This window comes from Mastomys coucha, unplaced genomic scaffold (assembly GCF_008632895.1).
Source record: "Mastomys coucha isolate ucsf_1 unplaced genomic scaffold, UCSF_Mcou_1 pScaffold5, whole genome shotgun sequence".
In the NCBI taxonomy this organism is placed as follows: Eukaryota; Metazoa; Chordata; class Mammalia; order Rodentia; family Muridae; genus Mastomys; species Mastomys coucha.
In genome coordinates, this window is record NW_022196911.1 from 64,778,179 (window position 1) to 64,800,115 (window position 21,937).

The 21,937-nt window shown below is 44.8% G+C and overlaps 1 protein-coding gene across 2 annotated transcripts in view; it reads right to left on the reverse strand.

Annotated features, from left to right (window-relative positions):
• Dnah2 (dynein axonemal heavy chain 2) overlaps positions 1–21,937 on the reverse strand; it is a 128,622-nt gene that overhangs the window by 99,688 nt on the left and 6,997 nt on the right. For both annotated transcript variants that reach the window (XM_031352477.1, XM_031352478.1), the window contains exons 3-7: positions 14,201–14,256; positions 11,488–11,658; positions 4,707–4,935; positions 1,531–1,641; positions 1,139–1,377 (exon numbers count right to left, since the gene is read on the reverse strand). In XM_031352477.1, the coding sequence (XP_031208337.1) occupies positions 1,139–1,377; positions 1,531–1,641; positions 4,707–4,935; positions 11,488–11,658; positions 14,201–14,256 (806 nt within the window). The remainder of the gene's footprint in view (positions 1–1,138; positions 1,378–1,530; positions 1,642–4,706; positions 4,936–11,487; positions 11,659–14,200; positions 14,257–21,937) is intronic.

Sequence of the window (21,937 nt, forward strand, 5' to 3'; positions counted from 1 at the left end):
CTCAGAAATCCACCTGCCTCTGCCTCCCAAGTGCTGGGATTAAAAGCGTGCGCCACCACCGCCCGGCCCATTCACTTGCTTTTTAAAAATAGTTATTTTTGTTGGGCAGCCTGGTCTACAGAGTGAGTTCCAGGACAGCCAAGGCTACACAGAGAAACCCTATATAACCAAGGCTATACAGAAAACCAAACAAAACCAAACGTTATTTTTGTGTGTGGTGTTTTGCCTGCATGTTTGCCTATCTATGTGACATGACATGCCTTAGGAGGCTAGAAGAGAGCATTGGATCTTCTGGAGCTGGAGTTATAGATGGTTCTGTGAGTGCTGGGATTTGAACCTGGGTCTTGTACAAGAGGATCTAGTACTCTTGACCTCTGAGCCATCTCTTGAGCCATCAACTTGTGGGGTTTTGTTGTTGTTGTTTGTTTTTTGTTTTTGTTTTTGAGTTGGGGTCTCACATGGTCTAGGCTGGCATCAAATTTACTAGGTAGCCAAGGATGACCTTGAATTTCTGAGCCTCCACCACTGAGTGCTAGGATTACAAACCACTGTGCCCAGTTTATTCCATGTTGGAAATTGACCCCAGGGTCTCATGCATGCTAGGCAAGCAATTTGCCGCCATCCCCAGCCCTTCTATGCTACTTCCCATGAAGGCTTCAGGCTAGGAATTCCCTAAACCCAGGACTGGTGCCTGTTCCAATTCTGTACAGTGTGGATGTTCAGGGCTGTTGGCTAACTGCCTGGGCACTGCTACCCACCCACATCCACTGAAGTCACCTAGTCCCCTTACTGTCTCAATGAGGCTTCCCCAGATCATTACAGCTCAAGTCCCTGGGAAGAAAGGTCCTGAGAAAGATCAGTCACCTCCTGGGCTCTGTGCAGTCTTTAAGCCCTCTTTTACCTAAACTCTGTTTTCTCAGCTGCACTGGAGTGCCAGGCTCACTGAAGGGAAAGACTAGTTGCATGCCTTCTTACCTAAACGTCAAGCTCCTGGGGGACCTTTATACACTTAGTGTATAAAGGTGTCTTCTCTAAGCCCACAGTGCTCGGCCCAACTGTGCCCTGTGTGACTCCTCTTGCCCCAACCCCAGCCACTGCCCAAGTGTTTGATAAGACCTGGGCCTCTGATCCACTCCACCTGGATCTGTTGGGCCAGTTTCCTGAAGGGCGTTAAGTAGGACGACTTGGCCAGGAACAGGATGGACTCAATGTGTTTCACACCCTTCTTCACCAGCTGCTTGCTGATGCCGGAGAGGTCCATGCAGCGATTGTGCCAGAACTCGATCTCTTCCAAAGGACCTAAGTTTTCTCCTGTCTCCACAGACTCCTGGGCACTCAGCACTTCCTTGATCTGTCTCGTCCAGTGGATCATGGAGGCTGTGGTGGAGAAAGGGGGTGTGGGTGTCTTGTGTTTCTTTCTCTGCTCCCCAGTTTGTGTGCCCTCCTTACCAGCTCCTCTATCAGCAGCTGGAGCTGCCTTCCCCACCCCCACCCCTTGGCCCCTGACACTTGGCAATGCCTGCCACTCACTCTCCAGCCGCTGTACCAGCTCTTTGTCCTTTATCACCATGTCGGGGTCCATCTTTATGGCCTCTGCAGGGATGTACAGGACGGTGTGACCCTCCAGCTTGTACCGAGTATCTAAGAAAAGAACAGGAAAATTCCAAGGGTGAGCCTGGCTGCCTATGTATCAATTATGATTGATGATCAGTTGGGGGCGTGTGGGAAGTACAGCCAACTCTGCATATCCATAGGTTTCCCCACTTCACATCCACAATTAAAAAAGAACTCCGTTGTTTTTGGCTTTGTTGTTAGAGGGTCTTAAGTCTCCTAAGCACAGTGCAGGACGCCAACCTGCAGGAAGCCGTGGGTGCCTGAGGCTGGACCTTAGACTGTCAGACTTACTGGCAAAAACCTTTACCTACCGAGTCATCTCACCTGCCCCCCAACAACTCTTTAAAAATTACATCTGTATGGCGTGAGTACTCTTATCATTACCCCCTAAACAGTACGACACCTGTTGGCATTGTAGTGAGTGCTAGAGATGATCTGAAGGACACGGGGCGGGCGTGTATACATGTGCAGTTGTGGCACCGCCTTCTAAGGGGCTTAAACATCCACAGAGTGGAAGGAGAGGCCTAAAACCAACCCCTACAGACACTAAAGATAGCACGCGCACTTTAGGAGAACACACGGGAGTAACTGTGACTCAGACTTCTTTGGTGTGTAGAGTAGAAATAACAGACGCCAAGGGGCAAAGCTCCAGGAGGCCTGTTAAGAAATTACCATAAAATCATTTCACTGTCTGCACCATGTCCTCCGAAATACACACAAGTCTCCCCACTGCCCCCCCCTCCCCCTATTGCCTATATGTCTCCTTATGCTACATGTACGCTTAGCAATCTCCAACTCTGGGTTTGAGCAGGTCTGAACAAGTTCTCTGTTAGGAAAGTGAATCTAAATTAAAAAGCAATTTTTTGCAACACTATATTTAGCATTGACCAAGGCTTTGTTTAGCAGGGCTGTGGATCAAACCTAGGACATCAGGCTTGTTAAGCAAACACTCTACCTCCAAGACACCCCTTTAGCAAGTAGTCTTTTTTTTTTTTAACCTTTATTTTATGTACATTGGTATTTTACCTACATGTATATCTATGTGAAAGTGTTAGTCAAATCTTGGAGTTACAGACAGTTGTGAGCAGCCATGTGGATGCTGGGATTTGAACCCTGGTCTTCTGGGAAAGTACTCGGTGCTGTTAACCGCTTAGCCATCTCTCTAGCCCCTAGTGACCAGTCTTTATTATTCAATGATACTCAGAATGTTCTTCTTTGTTGTTGTTGTTTTGGTTTTTGTTGTTCTGTTTTGTTTGAACCTAGCCTGAAACTCACACAGAGGAAAACCCACATGCCTCTGGCCTCCAGAGGGCTGGGATTAAAGCAAGCATCACTATACCAGGCCCTCTGAGTAGGTATTATTATTATTATTATTATTATTATTATTATTATTATTATATTAGAAAATGCTTTGTAGTACAACACATTTGTATGAAGAGGAATCTAGACCACGCTTTATATGATAGCCCAAACAAAAGAACAGACACTTGGATAGAAATAGCTTGTTTTGTTTATAATATTTTTAGATGTATTTAATGTGTATGAATGTCTTGCTTACATGAATGTATATGCACCGTGTATGTGCCTGGTACCCATGGATATGGGAAGAGAGCACTAGATACCCTGGAACAGGAGTTACAAACACTTATGAGTGCCATGTGGATGCTGGACATCGAACCTGAGTCCTCTGCAAGGGCAACAAGTGTCCTTAACCACTGAGCCATATCTCCAGCCCCTGTTTTGCTGTTGACGGTTTTTGGTTGGTTGGTTGGTTTTTTTGAGACTGAGCCTCACTTGTAGCTCTGCCTGTCCTGGAACTTACTACGTAGACCAGGCTGGCCTTGAACTCATGGAGATCTGCCTGCCTCTTCTCTAGAACCTAAGTAGAACCAACAGTGTGCACCACTTCCTGTGCCCAGCTTCCTTGTTTGTTTTTTAAGACAGGATCCATGTAGCCCATACTGACTATAAACTCAAAAGCCTCTTGCCTCAGTTCTTGTATGCCAACGAACCTTTAGTCTTTAAGCCGATTTGGTTTGGTTTTGAGAAAGGATCTCATGTAGTCCAAGATCGCCTTGAATTTCTGATCTTCCTGATTTTGGCTGCTTCCAGAGTGATAGAATCATATGTACCACCACATCTGCCTCCACTCTGTTTGTTGCTGTTCTGTTTTTTTGTTTTTGTTCTTGTTTTTGTTTTTGTTTTGTTTTGGTTTGGTTTGGTTTTTGGAGGCAGGGTTTCTCTGTGTAGCCCTGGCTGGCCTGGAACTCACTCTGTAGACCAGGCTGGCCTCGAACTCAGAAATCCATCTGCCTCTGCCTCCCAAGTGCTGGGATTAAAGGTGTGCACCACCGCCGCCCAGCTGACTTTAAATTTCTGATCCTCTTGCCTCTACCTCCTGAGTGCTGGGATTACAAATGTGTACACATCCCCTGGGTTACAGAATGCTGGGGTTCGAACCCTAGGCTCTGCGTATGCTAGACAAGCATTCTCACAGCTGAGCTACATTCCCAGCCCAAGTCAGGAAACATGGGAGCAACACGCCTGTGTTTTTCTGTGCACACTTTAATATTAAACACTTCTGTACCACATGGATACGGGTGGTATGCACAGAGAGATTTTATTCCAAAGAGTCCTTTAAAGGCTGGGAACAGAACTTTATAGTGCAACAGTCACTCAGCATAGCTGTGCCTGATGGCACATGCCTTTAATCTCAGCACTGGGGAAGCAGAAGTAGGCAGATCTCTGTGAGTTCAAAGCCAGGTTGCAACTACAAGGTGAATTCCAGGACAGCCAGGGTTGCACAGAAAAACCCTGCCTCAAAACAACCAAAACAAAGCAAAACAAAACAAGCAATCACTTAGTATACATGAAGCCCTGGTTTTGGTCTCAGTGCTGAAAAGAAATACTTTTGGTATTTAAATATGAATATTAATAATAGAGATGGTGGTACAGATCAGGGGTAAAGCATGTGCATACGTGAGGCCTTAGCACCACTAGGAGGAAAAAAATGCTGGTACTGATGAGATGAATTGCCCAGCTGCCTCGCAACCCCAGCATGGAGAAGCCAGCCATACCAGCCTCTTGCTTACCTGTCAGAGAGGCCAAAAACCTATGCAGGTGTGAAACAAAATGATTCCGGATGCTCTCAGGCCAAGACTTATTCATAAAAATCTGAGGGACGTAGACACCGCTGAGCAGCCGAAGCAAAGCTGGGATGTAGGCACCCCGCACTGTCCCGTACTGCACAGTTTCCTCGAAGTTCTCTGGGGTGATGGGAACCGGTGCTTGTCGAATGAAGTACACAATCTGATTCTGTGTCTGCAGGAAAGAGACCAGAGTTCAGTCTCCAGGATTCCCAAAGGCGTCCGAGGCACCCCTTGTGAGAGCCAAGGTGAGCTATTTGCGATGTCCCTACCTATGCTTCCTGATGAAGATTCCACAGCCACAGATGCAGGGAGGGAACGGATAAACGTGCCTTGAGGGGACAAACTCTATTTTTGTTCAACTTGAACTAAGAGTCTAACACACTATGTCTAGCACACAGTAGATGATCAATAAATGTATGTTGGCTGAGTGGATAGATGGACAGGATAGAATAGATATTTTATTTCTGCCATGGAAAAAGTGGGTGAGAAATAAATGAGATCCAGGAGGAAGAGTGCAAGTAAGAATTATCTAGGCCGTGGGTGGGTAGCATGCACCTTTAATCCCAGTACTCCGGTGGCAGAGGCAGGTGGATCTCTGCGAGTTTGATGCCAACCTGATCTACATAGTAAGTTCCGGGATAGCTTGTTACACAGAGAAATCCTATCTCAAAAAAACAAACGAATGAAAAGAAAAAGAAAAAAATTTTTCTAGGCTTTCTCATTTCAGGTTATTTTTTTCAGGGTGTCAAACTGTCCTAGAGTTTACTACATAGCTGAGGGCGACCTTGAACTGAGATCCACTGCCTGCACCTCTGGGGCAAGGCTACAGGTATGTGCCTGGAACCAAGCTTCTGTCTGCATACCCTTCCCCCTGACTGTCAGTTAGCATTTGGTTTCACCTGTGCCGAGTGCTGCTGTGGCCCACATTCACAACTCCATAGCTCTTCTCACTTATAAGACAAAATCAGAGCTGTGACTTAGTGGTTAGATCACCACAGAGTGAGCAGCTGGAGCTGTGACTTAGTGGTTAAGATCACTACAGAGTGAGTTCCTGGACAGCCAGGGTTACACAGAGAAACCCTGTCTCAGGAAGAAGAAGAAGTAGAAAAAAAAAAGACAAAACCAAAACAAACAAACAAAAAAAGGTTTTGCTCCAGTATTTGTCACAGAGATGAAAATGTTTGACCAACACACACATAGAGATAACGGAGAATCCCTTTTTTAAAGGTTTTACATCTAATTTTGTTTGAATTTAATAGAATAAGGTGAAACTGAAGTTGATATAAGGATTGTTAAGCTTCAAATAAATGTCTCTCGCCCAGGGACATCTCAGAATGATCCTTTGTTGTGGTGGTGGTTGTTGTTTTTCCAGTGCTGGGGACTGATTCCTGAACCTCACATGCACTAAGTATTCAGTCTACTATTAAAGCACATTCCTACCCAGTTTTCTCTATTTATTTTATATGATGATGATCATAATGGTGGTGGTGATGATGATGATGATGTGTGTGTGAGTATGTGTGTGTGTGTGCATATGTGCACATGAAAGAGAGATTGAGAGAGAGCAAGCAAGTGTATGCATGTTTTGTCATGGCATACATGTGAAGGTGAGGGCATCTTTGGGAGCCAATTCTCTCCTTCCACCAAAGAACAGACACTGATCATTAGGCTTATGTAGGAAATACCATGACCTACTGAACCATATTCCTGCCCTCAATTGTGTGCATGTGTGCATGTGCGCATGTTCGAATGTTCGATTTTTTTTTTTTTTTGAGACAAAGTCTCAGCTATGAGCCTGTGGTTGCAGAAATTCTGCCTCTGCTTTCCAGAAGCTACGACTGCAAACCTGGACCCTCCCTTCCAAGCTCTTTCAATTTTTATTTTCAAAAGACTCCAACTCGTAGAAAATTTTCAAGAAAAATAAAATTAACAAAATATCCTTGTCTCCTAGATTCATTGTCAATGCTTAGCCTGTCTGTTCCCTCTTTACACCTGAGCCTTTGTTAGCGCCAGGCATCCAGAGGCCACACCCTCAATACTCGGCCTGGATCTTCTAAAAATACTTAACACTGTAATTATAGTAATAGAAAAATTTATCTAATACAAGACGTGTTCATATTTAACTTTCTCCAGTTGTCCAAATGGTATCATTTACAGCTGGATCTCTTCTTCTCCATTCATACCCCGCCCAGGACCAACCGTGGTCATGTCTTATTTTGTTGTAGCTGCTATGTGCTTTTGTTTCTCTTCTGAAACAGGGTCTCATTGTGTAAGCCCTGGCTGGCCTAGACTACATCGCTACATAAATCAGCATGGTTTTTAACTCACAGGATCCTCCTGCCTCTACCTCCCAAATGCTGAAATTAAAGGTATGTATCACCCTGTTTAACGTGTGTGTGTGTGTGTGTGTGTGTGTGTGGTGTCTGAGGTGGATTTATGTTTGTTTGTTTGTTTGTTTGTTTAGGGTTTCTTTTGGGAAGTGGGGGTAGACAGTTTCATACTCAGGCTGGCCTTGAACTCCTAATTCTCCTGCCTCTGACTCCCACACCCTCCCTTCAACAACTCCCCATCTTTCCCATCTTTTGCTCTCTTGTGTGTGTGTGTGTGTGTGTGTGTGTGTGTGTGTGTGTGTGTGTGTGTGTGTGTTGAGGCAGGCTCTCAGTCCTCCTGCCTCCTTTAGCCTCTCAAGTGACGGGATCACAAACATGTACCATCATGTCCAGCTTTTTCTTTTATGTTGTACTATCAATCACTCTAAGAATCAAGACAGATGTTTTCAAATGTCTCTTAATTTGGATTTATCTGAATGCTCGTTATTAGACTGAAGCTAAATGTTCTCGGTAGAACACCGTAATGTTCCCCAGAACTGGCATCCTTCCATTTCAGTGCTGAAACTAAAATGCACGCTGACATTAACCGTGAGAGGCCGTCCATCCGTAAGCAGCAACAGTGCATCCTTCTCACTCCCAGACGACATTCCTTCTGCATCTCAGGAAATTTCTTTGTATGTTCTCTAAATCCACACTGTGTCGGCTGTACCCATCCCTCGAGTCTATTCGTGTCTCTCTAATTGCATTAATGTGTCCGGCCTTTTCTTTCACATGAACGGCGGCTGCCTCAGCCCTGTGCTTGGTCGGTGACGGGTTTTCAACCACAGCTATTCAGTTCCCCGCCATTTCTCATCTGGTTTTGTAGCACATTGCCTTATTCGTTCCCTGAGATCTGTGCCCCCCCCTTTCATCTCTTTCCACCTTTTATCATCTTGTCTGCTTTTTTAAGAGACTGAATTCGTGCTCGTATCGAGTTGCGCTGTGGCGCTGTTGTGAGGAGCCTCCTTCCTTTGCTTAGATCTCCCTCCTGTACGTGCTTTGTTCTTTTTTTTTTTTTTCCCTTTGTCCTTGGTATAATATGCCCGCCGTTGCCATGCAATTTCGCCCCATTTTGCTCATGCCTGAGCAGCTTTGTCAATTCAGTCTTTTGGCTCTAGCACACTGTGGGCGACTTCTTGATGTCCCACTGGGAGAGACCAGTTTATTTTGCCTCTTGAAGGTAAAGCGAAAGGATTAGGTATTTTATGTGTTATTCACTTTTCTGTAGCCTGAGAGACTTGTGTGAGGAGGGGCAAGTGGTTAAAGCTAATTTGAGGCAATAGCAAATCTTTGTTAAATCACAAACATCTTGGGAGATGTTGGGAATGCTCCAAGGTTCCCCCCAACCAAGTGCGGGGCGAAAAGGGACTTGGTGCTTCAGCTTCCTGTCCTGCACCGGTTAGTGTTCACACCTGTTTGTAAAACTCACTAGATGCAATTATGCCTCTTTCCCTGTGCTCTATGGACCCTGCGTGAGCTGCCTTCACGTTTGCCCCTTCTATCAGATACTGGGTCATAGACTCCCCCACCCCCCACCCCCGAGTGAAGAAGGGTTTATTTTGGCTAATAGAGTGACAGGGTACAGAGCATCACAGTGGGGAAAGCTGTGAGCACCACGGCAGGAAGGAGCCACTCGTTGGATGCAGAGAGACATGACTCTTCCCCCCTCCCCCCTTTCTGGGCTGGGATTGAGTGCAGGGCCTCATAAAGGTTCCACTCAGCTACTATGGGTAGTCATTTTTTAAAGGAAGTTTAAACTAGCCACCCTAACCAGGAGAATACAGTAAAATCTGTCATCTACTGTTGTAGCAGGCTAGATGGATCTCTCTCTCTTTTAAGATTTTATTTATTTTACAAGTATGTGAGTACAGTGTCACTGTCTTCAGATACACCACAAGAGGGCATCAGAACCCATTACAAGCGGTTCTGAGCCATCATGTGGTTGCTGGGAATTGAACTCAGGATCTCTGGAAGACCAGTCAGCACTCTTAACCACTGAGCCATCTCTCCAGCCCAGTGATGTCTAGTTTTATATATCCCTTTAATGCTAGTCATCATTTATACTCCTGGCTTCCTAGTATTAACTGTCTTAATTACTATACTTTAATAAAGGATTCTTATGTCTACAAATCTCCTTTATTACTTTATCATTACTGTTGATATTTTTATGCATATATATATGTGTATGGGGTTGGTTTAGGTTTTTTTGGGGTTTTTTGTTTTTGTTTTTGTTTTTTGTTTTTTTCCTTCTCACTCTACCCAACCCCCCTCACTTCAGCCCTGCTCACTCTAGCCCAGGGTTGGATTTTTTTGAGACAGGGTTTCTCTGTGTAGCCCTGGCTGTCCCGGACCTCACTCTGTAGACCAGGCTGGCCTCAAACTCATAGAGATCCACCTGCCTCTGCCTCCCAAGTGCTGGGATGAAAGGTGTATACCAACACCTTAGATGTGTTTGTGTGTGTGTGTGTGTGTGTGTGTGTATATATATATATATATTTTTTTTTTTTTTTGGTTTCAAGACAGGGTTTCTCTGTATAGCCCTAGCAGTCCTGGAACTCACTCTGTAGACCAGGCTGGCCTTGAACTCAGAAATCTGTCTGCCTCTGCCTCCCAAATGCTGGGATTAAAGATATGCGCCACCACCGCCCTGCTTGCATTGAAAGTTTTAATCAGGGCTGAAGAGATAACTCAGAGGTTAAGAGTACCTTCTGGTCTTCCAGGGGACCTGAGTTCAATTCCCAGTAACCACATGGTGGCTCACAACTATCTGTAATGGGATCTGGTGTCCTCTTCTGGCCTGCAGGCAGAATGCTGTATACATAATAAATAATTTTTTTGTTTTTTGTTGTTTTGTTGTTTTGTTTTTTTTCGAGAGAGGGTTTTTCTGTATAGCCCTGGTTGTCCTGGAACTCACTCTGTAGACCAGGCTGGCCTCATGCCTCTGCCTCCCAAGTGCTGGGATTAAAGGCGTGCGCCACCATTGCCCAACTCTGTAAATAAATTTTTTAAAAAATAGTTTTAATCCAAGGGAATCCAGCCAATCATAGAGGCAAATGCTTGGGATCCCAGCACTTTTGAGGCTGAACCAAGAGGACTGAAAGTTCTGGGCCAGCCTGGGCTACATAATGAGCACTGATATATATGAGAGGCCTGCCAGGTCAACAAAGCAAGACTCTATGTCAACAACAACACAAAAAAAGGAATCTAGAGCGGTGGCATTTGTGCACTCTAAGTTAAATTAAGTTAAAATGATGCATGGAGACACACACCAGCTACTCCGGAAACTCCGGGAAAAGGAGCCGTGGAACCTTGAGTTCAAGGGCAGCCTGACCAACACGGAAAATAATAAGGCGAAACAGTACTTCTTTGAATGAAATACCATTACACTTTAAAACTGCACAGTGAAGCCAATTGTGGTGACACACCATAACGCCTTTAATCCAAGAACTCCAGAGGCAGATGGATCACTCAGTATAACACCAGCCTGGTCTACAGAGTAAGTCCCAGGACAGCCAGAGCTCTGTTGCATAGAGAAACCTTGACTTGAAAAACCAAAGTAGGGGCTGGTGAGATGGCTCGGCGGGTAAGAGCACCGACTGCTCTTCCAAAGATCCTGAGTTCAATTCCCAGCAACCACATGGTGGTTCACAACCATCCATAATAAGATTGGACACCCTCTTCTGGTGTGTCTGAAGACAGCTACAGTGTACTTATTTATAATAATAAATAAATCTTAAAAAAAAAAGGAAAAAAGAATTAAAAAGAAAAAGAAAAACCAAAGTAATAGTAACAATAACAATAACAATATATGGAATGTTGACTGTCACCTTTCCACGTTTGTATACATGGCCCAGCAAGAGTGAAGCAGTACGACTTTCCCAACATTTTATTTTTTAAATGTTTCAGATATACAGAAGGAAATAGGAGAATCAGAGCCAGTGAGATGGCTCAGTAGGCAGGGGTGCTGGCCACCACGCCTGCGGACCTGAGACTTCTACATGTTGTCCTTTGCCCTCCACACACATGGCAAGCATGCACATGTGTTCATGCTCGCACATGATAGATAAGTTAGTTAATTAATTAAGGGAAGTTTTTAAGTAAAAGAGCTCTACAGAGGTGGTGCCCACCACCCATTCTCCACCGCTGACTCTTTACCACACTGCTCTGTTCGCCTTGCCCTACCTAGGTCTCGCTGCCTCAGTTCACCATCTTTATCTGTACATCTGCTTCCCAGTAGTGTATCCCCCACACAGTGAGGTTCCATGAGCCTTGGGCACAGGAAACGGGACTCAGGATTAGGGAGATAAGCAGCTCCTTCAGCTCCACGGAGGACTGCCTGGAGAGCGGGTACCCACCTGCACAGGCATGCCCAGCTCCAGCTTCAACCCAACGATGGGGTCAATGAAGATGGTGAGGGCAGGCACCGTGGGATCCTGGACAAAGTGTTCCAGAACCGTGTCATGCTCCCCTGTCCACGTGGCATCTGCCAGTCCAGTTAACATAGCTCGTGAGAGGAAGAAGGGTTTCTGCAGAGAACAGAGACACAGTGTGTCAGAGCTGTGAGGACGGGTGGTCCTCCCATCCATGGCAGCAGTGGCTGGCTTGGGAGATGAGATGCCAGAAGGCTGGGGAATGATAGGTTTCCAGCTTTTAAAGGAAGGGGGCAACAAATTCCCCTGCCTCGGGGAATGAAAACACAATGTGTCATGGGGGGACTGGTGCGCCATTATCTTCCCTGAAATATTTCTTCTGCCTTCAGCTGTGAAAACACATTCTCTAGCATTCTCAACCTCAAAGGGGAAGGTGAATTAAGGAAACAGTAAGATATCAGCCTGGACCAAGGAGCTGGGAGCGAGGACCACAAGGACCACAGCCCGTTTCCTAGGAAGCTGCCCTGCTGAAGCGGGAGATGCCGTTAGCTGTGGACTGGCGCAGCAGTTACGAGAACCCAGGGACTTGAGGAAAGGAAAACTGATGAAACGCTAAGGAACAAACTGACTGGGTGGAAAATAAGTTAACCTTGTGGAGACGGTGAGCCTGCTGGGGCCTACAATGTGAAGATGCCACCCAGTCCTTCCCAGCATCCCTGAAAGATGAGGAAGAGGAATCACAAAGTTCCAAGCAAGAGAAAATGGACAATCTTCTAAGCTCTGTCCTGGACAGGATATAGAGGAATCAATGATAGAATATCAAGAGCCCAAGAAGTAAGACAGGCCACACCATCTGTAAATGATGTTCTGTTTTACTTGAAATCAAAGAATATAAATAAAAAATGAAAAGGACATCATTTACTATCTATTTGTGTTAATACTTAGTAAACTTGCAGTCCTTAGTCTGGAAAATAGCTTTATTGCTAATATAAGGGCATATTACAATCTGGTTAGGAAAACTTTGTATTGTGTATTAAAAATATAAGCAATATTCTTTACTCTTATGATACTTTTTTAGTTAATTTTCATTTTTAACCTTAATTTTTCATTTTATTTTTGAGTATGAGTATTTTGTCTGTGCACCACTTGTATGCTAGGTGCCCGAGGAGGCCAGTAGAGGGCTCAGGTCCCATCAAACTGGAGTTAAAGATAGTTGTTAGCCATGTGGGTACTGGGATTCGAACACTGGTTCTCTGGAAGAGCAGCCAGTGCCCTGAACCACTGAGCCATCACATCTGTCTAGTCCCACCCACCCTTAGTGATGTTTTACCTGTACAGAAATCTAGCTAAAGGAAATACTGCATGTTCCAGTGTCAGGTTTATGGTCTTTGTCACAGTGATATTATGAGAACAAAATATGGGAGACAGCAAAATGACCAAGAATAATGGATTAACTAGGGTTCATGTGTCTAACAGGACAGCAGATGGCTACTAAAAGTGGTGCTGGGAGAATGAAGCAAGAGGATGGAAGATTAAAGGCCCTACTAAGCTGTATAGTAGGATCCTGACTCAAAAAGATAAGAGCTATGAGCCTGCGGGAATGGAGGCACACTGGTAATCCTAGCACAAGGGAATCAGGCAAGAAGACAGCAAGTGTGAAACTAGCTTGAGCTATATAGTGAATCTGAGGCTAGCCTGGGCTGTGAGCTCTTTCAAACAACCAACTAAAATATCTAAGAGTAGAGTGCTTGTCTGACATGCGGAGCCAGGGTTTAGGTCCCAGCACTGGTGGGGAGGAGAATATATTTGGCTGGGGTTGGACCTTTATGCTGTTTTAGTTTCTCTTTCTCTGTCTGTTTTCCTTTTGTCTTTTGATTGTTTGAACAGAATCTTGATGCATAGCTCAGGCTGGTTTTATCCATATAATCCTCCTGCTTTGGCTTCCCAAGGGCTAGGATTGCAAATGTGTGCACAAATTTCAGCTGGCACAATTTTTTTTTTAGTGGGTAGTTATTAGTCTCTTGGCAAGGTTGGAGCTGGAGAGATGGCTCAGTGGTTAAGAGCACTAGTTGTTCTTCCTGAGAGCCCATGTGGCAGCTCACAGCTGTCACTAAGTCCAGGTCCTGGGGGCCCAACACCCTCACACAGACATACATACATGTAGGCAAAACACTAGAGAACATAAAACAAAAGTAGACACTGAAAAAATTTTCAAAAAAGAACACAAGGTTGCCATAATGAAGGGCAAGGTTATGCTCAGTTTGGAAGAAAAGACAGAACTGAATGTCCATTTCGCACAGTGGCAAGGGCAGACTCTACGAAGTCCTCAGTCAAAAGACAACGGCAGAAGGAGAGACAATGTCTGAGAAATTACTGTCCAAATAGGACATCAACTGCCTGCTTGTTCGAGTTGTTCAGATGTCCACGAGTAAGACCAATCCGAGTTGACCCAAGGTTGGGGAACAAGAGAGATCATCTCAGAGGCCAGTCCCTTCCTCGGAGGCCTTGTCCTGGGGAGCAGGGTGCTCAGATCACCTCGTCCTTTTCTAGTGAACTGGCTTTGGGGTGAGCAGGTCACCAGTGAGAAATGAGGACAACAGACAGGCTAGAGAATCTGCCTACATCCTCTGGCACTCCCGCTTTGATTCCTCAACTACCGGGAGGAATGTGATCCTCCACGGGGCAAATGCAAACCTACCACGTCCAGCGAAGAGTCTTGTTCTTTAGGTACTTCAGGTTCCTCCAACTCTTGCTCTGGGGAGAATGTCAAACAGAGGTGCCATATTACCCAGCAATCCTACTTTTTTTTTTTTTTTTTTTTTTAAGATTAAAAAAAGGTGGCGCACGCCTTTAGTCCCAGCACTTGGGAGGCAGAGGCAGGTGGATTTCTGAGTTCAAGGCCCACCTGGTCTACAGAGTGAGTTCCAGGACAGCTAGGGCTATACAGAGAAACCCTGTCTCGAAAAAAACAAACAAAAAAACAAACAAACAAAAAAGATTAATTTATTTATATGTAAGTATACTGTTGCTGTCTTCAGCCGCACCAGAAGAGGGCATCAGATCCCATTACAGATGGTTGTGAGCCACCATGTGGTTGCTGGGATTTGAACTCAGGACCTCAGGAAGAGCAGTCAGTGCTCTTAACCACTGAGTCATATCTCCAGCCCCATAAACCCACTTCTTGTACCCAAGTGGCTTGAGAGAAAAACCCGGTGTGGCCTGTTAACATCTGCAGCAGCATTACTCCCAGTAAGGAAGTAGAAATGGGTGAGGAGCCCCCCCCAACAAGCACACACCTTTAATCCCAGCATTAGGAGGCAGAGATAGGCAGATCTGTGAGTTTGAGGCCAGTGTGGTCTACAAAGGGGGATATAGACAGAGGACACAGGACAGACAGAGCTACACAAAGAAACCCTGTCTCAAAAAATAAAATAAAATAAAAAAAGAAGTGGGCACAGGCTATAGCTCAGTGATCCATCAGTTGCCTAGCACACATAAGGTTCTGGGTTCCCTCCTTAGGACTGAGGAAGGAGGTGGACAGAAGAGGGACAGCCGGTACAGGAACAGCCCTCGTCCATTAAAGCTATAGCTGGATAATTAAAATATTGGAATACACTTACAGTGGACTATTATTCACTATTAAAAAATGAAAGTAAGGTTCATGGTACAACAGAGTTGAACTTTGAAAACTTTATTCTATGTAAAAGAAGCCAGACACATGACAGCATATTATTGTGTGATTCCATTTACATGAAATGACCAGCATAGAAAATCTATAGAGAGAATGTAGATTAGTCATTTCAGGGAAAGCTGAAAGCAGCTGAGGGAAAGCTGCTAAAATCAAGGCTCTCAGAGAGCCCAGGGTCAGTTCTTTCCTAGTTTATACAAGTGTTACAGGATGTTTGAAACTGTTTGAAGTTAGGGTGTGGCTCAGCCATTAGCACCTACCTTTAATCCCTCCAGCTAGAATACAAACATGCTCTTAGAATACATCTTTTTTGTTTTGTTTTGTTTTGTTTTTTGAAACATGGTTTCTCGGTGTAGCCCTGGCTGTCCTGGAACTCACTCAGTAGACCAGGCTGGCCTGGTAATATACATCTTTAATCACAAACAATGAAGGTAAAGTTAGTTTGTAGAAGGAAGTATCCATGTTTGAAAGTGATGTCTAATTGAGTGGCAGACAAATTGATAACTCAGAGAAAGATTTGACAGAATAAGATATGCCCAACTCTCATGAGAGTTAAGAACACTGGCTATTCTTCCAGAGGACTCAAGTTCAATTCCCAGCACCCACAGGGCAGCTCACAACTGTCTGTAACAACTTTTTGTAACTCCAGTTCCAGAAGTTCTGATGCCTTCACAGACATAAACGCAAGCAAAACACCAATGCACTATAGATAGATAGATAGATAGATAGATAGATAGATAGATAGATAGATAGACAGACAGACATAGATAAGAAAAAAGGATACTTTTACATACAAGGCTGTGGGTTTCATGCCCAGTACCACAAAATAGTGAACCCAATGATCAGTCTGATCAGTCATTTAACCAGATGTGTGTCTCATGCTTGTAATCCAAGTGCTAGGAAGGTTTAGGCAGGAGGATTGTCCTGACTTCCAGCTCAACCTGGACTACAAAGTAAGTCCCTGCCTCAAAATAAACACATAGCAGGGCACAGTGGGTCATGCCTGGAATACCAGTACTTGGAAGACAGAACCTGGGGAATGATACAATTTTAAGCACTGGGTGAGACTTTGTCTCAAAAAATAATTAAATAAATAAAATAAAGAGGGGGGTCTTGGGGAAATGGATCAGTGGGTATTTGTCTGTCCTGTGAACGTAAAGACCTAAATACGAATCTCTAGAACCCACATAAAAGAAGAATGCAGTAGTCCAAGCTTCTGTAATCCCAGCTTTCAACAACAACAACAACCAACAGAAAAACAAAAACAGGGGCATCCCAGAGGCTCATGAACCAGTTAGTGCAGTGTGTATAGCAAAAAAACAAAATCAACAAAGAGATGTTGTATCAAACAAGGTAGGAAACAAGGACCAACGCCTTGGGTGGTCCTCTAACCGCCACTGCACCTGTGGATTCATCACAATTACTTATCCAGGTACAAGTCTATGCACTTTAACTCCTGCCCACTTTTGAGTGTATCAGTTTGCCTTTTGGTTTGAACCTCTCAGGGGGTAATCTTTTTTTCAGCTCTACCCAGACTCACCTTCTGTCTGTACACACACACACACATTGCACTGGTTAGCTTTTTTTGTCAACTTGACACAAGCTAGAGTCACCTGGGGAGATGGAATCTTAATTAAAAAAAAAAAAAAAAAAAAAAAGGCCTCTAGGGGCTGGAGAGATGGCTCAGCAGTTAACAGCACTGACTCCAGAGGTCCTGAGTTCAATTCCCAGCAAACACATGGTGGCTTATAACCATTTATAATGAGATCTGGTGTCCTCTTCTAGCCTGCCGACATATATGCAGGCAGAATGCTGTATGGATAATAAATAAGTGAATATATATTTTTAAAAAAATGCTTCCGCCAGGCGGTGGTGGCGCACACCTTTAATCCCAGCACTTGGGAGGCAGAGGCAGGCGGATTTCTGAGTTCAAGGCCAGCCTGGTCTACAGAGTGAGTTCCAGGACAGCCTGAGCTACACAGAGAAACCCTGTCTCAGAAAAAAGCAAAAAAAAAAAAAAAAAAAAAAAAAAAAAAAAAATGCTTCCATCCGATTGGTCTGTAGGCAAGCCTGTGGGAGCATTTTGTTGACTGATGCCAGGCAGTACCAGCCCACTATTGTAGGTAGCCATTCCCACACAAGTGATTCTGGGTATGACAAAAGCAAGCCAAGAGGCTAGAGTGATGGCTCAGCATTAAGAGCACTGGCTACTCTTCCAGAGGGAGGACCCAAGTTTGATTCCCAGCATCCACACTGTGGCTCACACTCATCTGTATCCCTAGTTCCAGGAGGATACTTTCTTCTGACCTGTGTGTAGTACACAGATACATATGCAAGCAACATCTCCATGAATAAATAAATAAATAAATAAATAAATAAATAAATAAATAGGCAGGCTGAGTGAGCCATAGGGAGAAGGCAGTAAACATCACTCCCCCGTGGTCTATGCTCTTGTTCCTGCTTGGCATCTCTCAATGATGGACCCTTTCCTCCCTAGGTTGTTTTTGGCCAGTGTTTTATCACAGCAACAAAAGTCAAACAAGACACATACATATATGCATAATACATACATTAAATATACATATGTATGCACACACGGATACACTAGGAGGAGGAGGAAGAAGTGGAGGAAAAGGAGGAGGAAGAGGAGGAAAAAGAGGAAGAGGAGGAAGAAGAAGAGGAGGAGGAAGAAGAAGAAGAAAAGGAGGAGGAGGAGGAGGAGGAGGAGGAGATAGACTCAGGAATCATCAGGCACCAATTTGTCAAGATATTTAAAGTGCTTTCTTTTTTCTTTTTTAAAGATTTATTAATTTTATTTATATGGGTACACTGTCTGCAGACACACTAGAAGAGGGCATCGGATCCCATTACAGATGGTTGTGAGCCACCATGTGGTTGCTGGGAATTGAACTCAGGACCTCTGGAAGAGCAGTCAGTGCTGAGCCATCTCTCCAGCCCTTAAAATGGCTTTCTTTTGGGAGGATAAAAATGTTCTAAAATTGGACAGCACTGATAGTTGCACGGCTTTTAAATATGTCAAAAAACAGTGTGTTGTATGCCTTAGGGTCCAGTTTCTTGAATGTGGGTTGCAACCCCATATGGGATTGCATAACAGAACATGGGCATTGGAAAACTTTGACAACAGTAAGAGGTTTCTGATGAAAATTAATGTAAAGGGCTGACAAGAGAGCTCAGTGGGTATAGACATACCCTGCCAAGCCTGGTGCTTGGAGATTGATCTCTGGGACCCACATGGTAGAGGGAGAGAACTGACTCCAAAAAGTTGTCCTCTGACCTCACTTAAACACTGTGGCACCTGCACACCACATGCACATTCAGAGAATAAATAAATAACAAGAAAATGTAATAAAATCTTTTTTAAAAATAATTAAAAAATCAAACTCATAAGGAACCCGAGGTATGTCTGGCACCCCATCACCCACACTATATTCTGCAAGTTCACCATGGCCTTGGTCCTAAGCACATCTCACACACACACACACACACACACACACACACACACACACACACACACACGCTCTGCACGTATCACCAACACATCGCCAACACATACCTCAGCTCAGATTGGAGACTATTGTACATTATGAACTGCAGGGTTTTTACTCTACACACCAAGTTTTCTGTTCTTATAAAAACATAATGGTTTAATTATAGAAAACAAAGACCTTAATATTTTCCTAGCATCTCTCCTCGGCATGTAAGTATCAAATTAGTGTATCTTTGGATTGTGTTGTATTAACATGTTTGATTTTTAAAATTGCTGTTTGAAATCTCGGAGTGGTAGTGCACATATTTACACGGTCCCAGTGGAGGGAGAACAGGGGTAGGAGAATCAATTCCAGGCCAACCTCAGCTGCATAAAATCACCTTAAAAGCACACACAATAGTATGCAGGAGTCAGGAGATGGTGAGTCTCTGTGGGTTCAAGGTCAGTCTTGTCTACATAGTGAGTTCCAAACCAGCAAGGGCCACAGAGTGAGACCCTGTCTCAAAATATACATACATACACACATACATACATACATACATACATACATACATACGTACGTACGTACGTACAAATACATGCTGCTCTTGCAGAGTCTGATGCCCAGCACACATGTCAGATGGCTCACAACTGCCTGTAACTCCAACTCCAGGGACTTTCTACATCTCTGGTCTCCTCCGGCACATGCACTCACATGAACAATACCAATACCCATACCCACAAACCCAGACACACACACACACACACACACACACACACACACACACACCATTAAAAAGAAAATAAATATATCTTTGTTTATCTTTGTTTGTTTGTTTTTTCGAGACAGGGTTTCTCTGTGTAGCCTTGGCTGTCCTAGAACTCACTCTGTAGACCAGGCTGGCCTCGAACTCAGAAATCTGCCTGCCTCTGCCTCTGCCTCCCAAGTGCTGGGATTAAAGGCTTGCGCCACCACTGCCCAGCACAATAAATATTTTTTTAAAAAGCTGGTGCTAGCAAGAAAACTCAGCAGCTAAAAACATTTGCCTTTAAGCTTAACATCTGAGTTCAAAGCCAGACTGTGATGGTGCACTCCTTTAATCCCAGCACTTGGGAGGCAGAGGCAGGCGGATTTCTGAGTTCAATCCCAGGAACCCACAGTGAGTGAGGGAAAGAGTGAGGGAAAGCATGGCCCTGTACACTTGTGCACTTACACAGGCACACATACATAAAAATAACAACAACAACAACAATAATGTTAATAGTGTTATAAAATAACACTAATAAATAAAAATAACATTAAAGCAAGATTCTGGAGCAAGATTCAGGTGGCTCGGGGAATGAGAAATTAGGAGTACCCCAACATTTATGTTCTACTCTCCACCAGTCCTCCTCCTACACAGAGAAGTTGGGGCCCACAGAAGTCCACCCTTCTACCACCCCAGGCACTCCACTCTGCCACATCTGCTCTGGGGTCCCACAAACCTCCATCGGTTCTCTGCCTCATGCTAGAGTCAGGACAAAACCAGTAGGTTTCCCAACCTTGGGAACTGGAGGGAGGAAGAGACAAACGAGAGAGATCTGCAGGACTGGGAGCTAGGACCCCTACCTACCAGAAAGAAGAGACGGGGACAAAGAAGGAAATGAGAGAAAATGAAATGAACCATTGCAGATGCTTCATGGGGAGGGGGAATGGGCTGGGTCCACTGGGAGCTAATGGCTTTCCATTTATCACTCAAGACTGTCCTCTGAGCCACATGGCCACCATCTTCTTCAAGAGTTTAGCTGGGCTTGTTTGCAAAAGATTACTACCCAGCTGGGGCTGTTGACGGTGGCCTCCACTCACAAAAACAGGGAAAGAGAGGCAGGTCATGGAAACCTCACCTAAGCATCTTGCCACCTCCTTTAACCACTTGTTTACCATTCTGCCCTAACTGCATATGGCCTGAAGGGTCTCTGGGAAAGGCTGGAATGTATAGATGGAGAAGGGCTAAGAGAGAGAGGGTCTATCTATGTGGCTATGGGAAAAACACGATCCCTGTTGAGTAAAGGCCATCCCCAGATGGAGGCCTCCCACTGCTGTAAGTAACTCCTCACTTATGCTCAGTAAGACAGACCACTAAACCGCAGGATGATCTCTGCAGGCATAAACCTTGGTTTGTATTAGGACCTTGGAGGGAGACATTGTTTACATCTCCCCAAGAGAAGAAATTTTAGCAATGGGAGACCTAGAGGGAAACTAGGCAACCACTGAAATAAACGGGTTTTGTCTTCTCTAATACAATTGAGACAAAGGCATGCAATGCCTGCCAGGTGTGGTGGCACACCCCTTTAATCCCAACACTGGGAGGCAGAGGCTGTGAGTTTGAGGCCACCCTCTGGTCTACAGACTGAGTCCCAGGACAACCAGAGATACCATGAGAAACCCTGTCTTAAAAAGAAAGAAGGAGGGGTGGGGGAAGAAAAAAGAAAGAAAGAAAGAAAGAAAGAAAGAAGGAAAGAGAAAAAAAGACATGGAAGTGCCACAATAGTACACACATTCATGGATATACTTAGAAAATTAAACAGTAATAGAAGCTACACCCCACGGCTAGACTGCAGTGGCCTCTAAGCCTAGAGATGGTGATCAGGGATGTGTTATCCTCATGACTGGGGATATTGGCATGGTTTTCTCTTCTGCCCAAAACATGCCTATGATCCCTTATCCACAATCCATGGTGTCAGAAATACCCTGAAGTTAGAATTGTATGGAGCTTAGCGTGTAGGTCAGAGGGAGAGCCTGTGCTTACTGGAGCAAGATCCTGAGTTACAGCTCTAGAACAGGACAGAATAAGACTTAAAGTTGACACAGAGGCTGGTGGAGTGTTAGCCTTGCATACACGAAGCTCTGGGGTCAATCTCCAGCTGGCACGTGCCTGTAATCCCAAAACTTGGAAGAAGGAGGCAGGGGAATCAGAAGTTGAAGGTTGTACTGGCTGGGTTTATGTGTCAACTTGACGCAGGCTAGAGTCATCAACAAGGAAGGAGCCTCAGTTGAAGAAATGCCTCCATGAGATCCAGCTGAAGGCATTTTCTCAATATATGATCAATGGGGGAGGGCCCAGCCCATTGTGGGTAGTACCATCCCTAGGCTGGTGGTCCTGGGTTCCCCCTCTCCCCCCGAGACAGGGTTCTTTAAGAAAGCAGGCTGAGGCCGGGCAGTGGTGGCACACGCCTTTAATCCCAGCACTTGGGAGGCAGAGGCAGGTGAATTTCTGAGT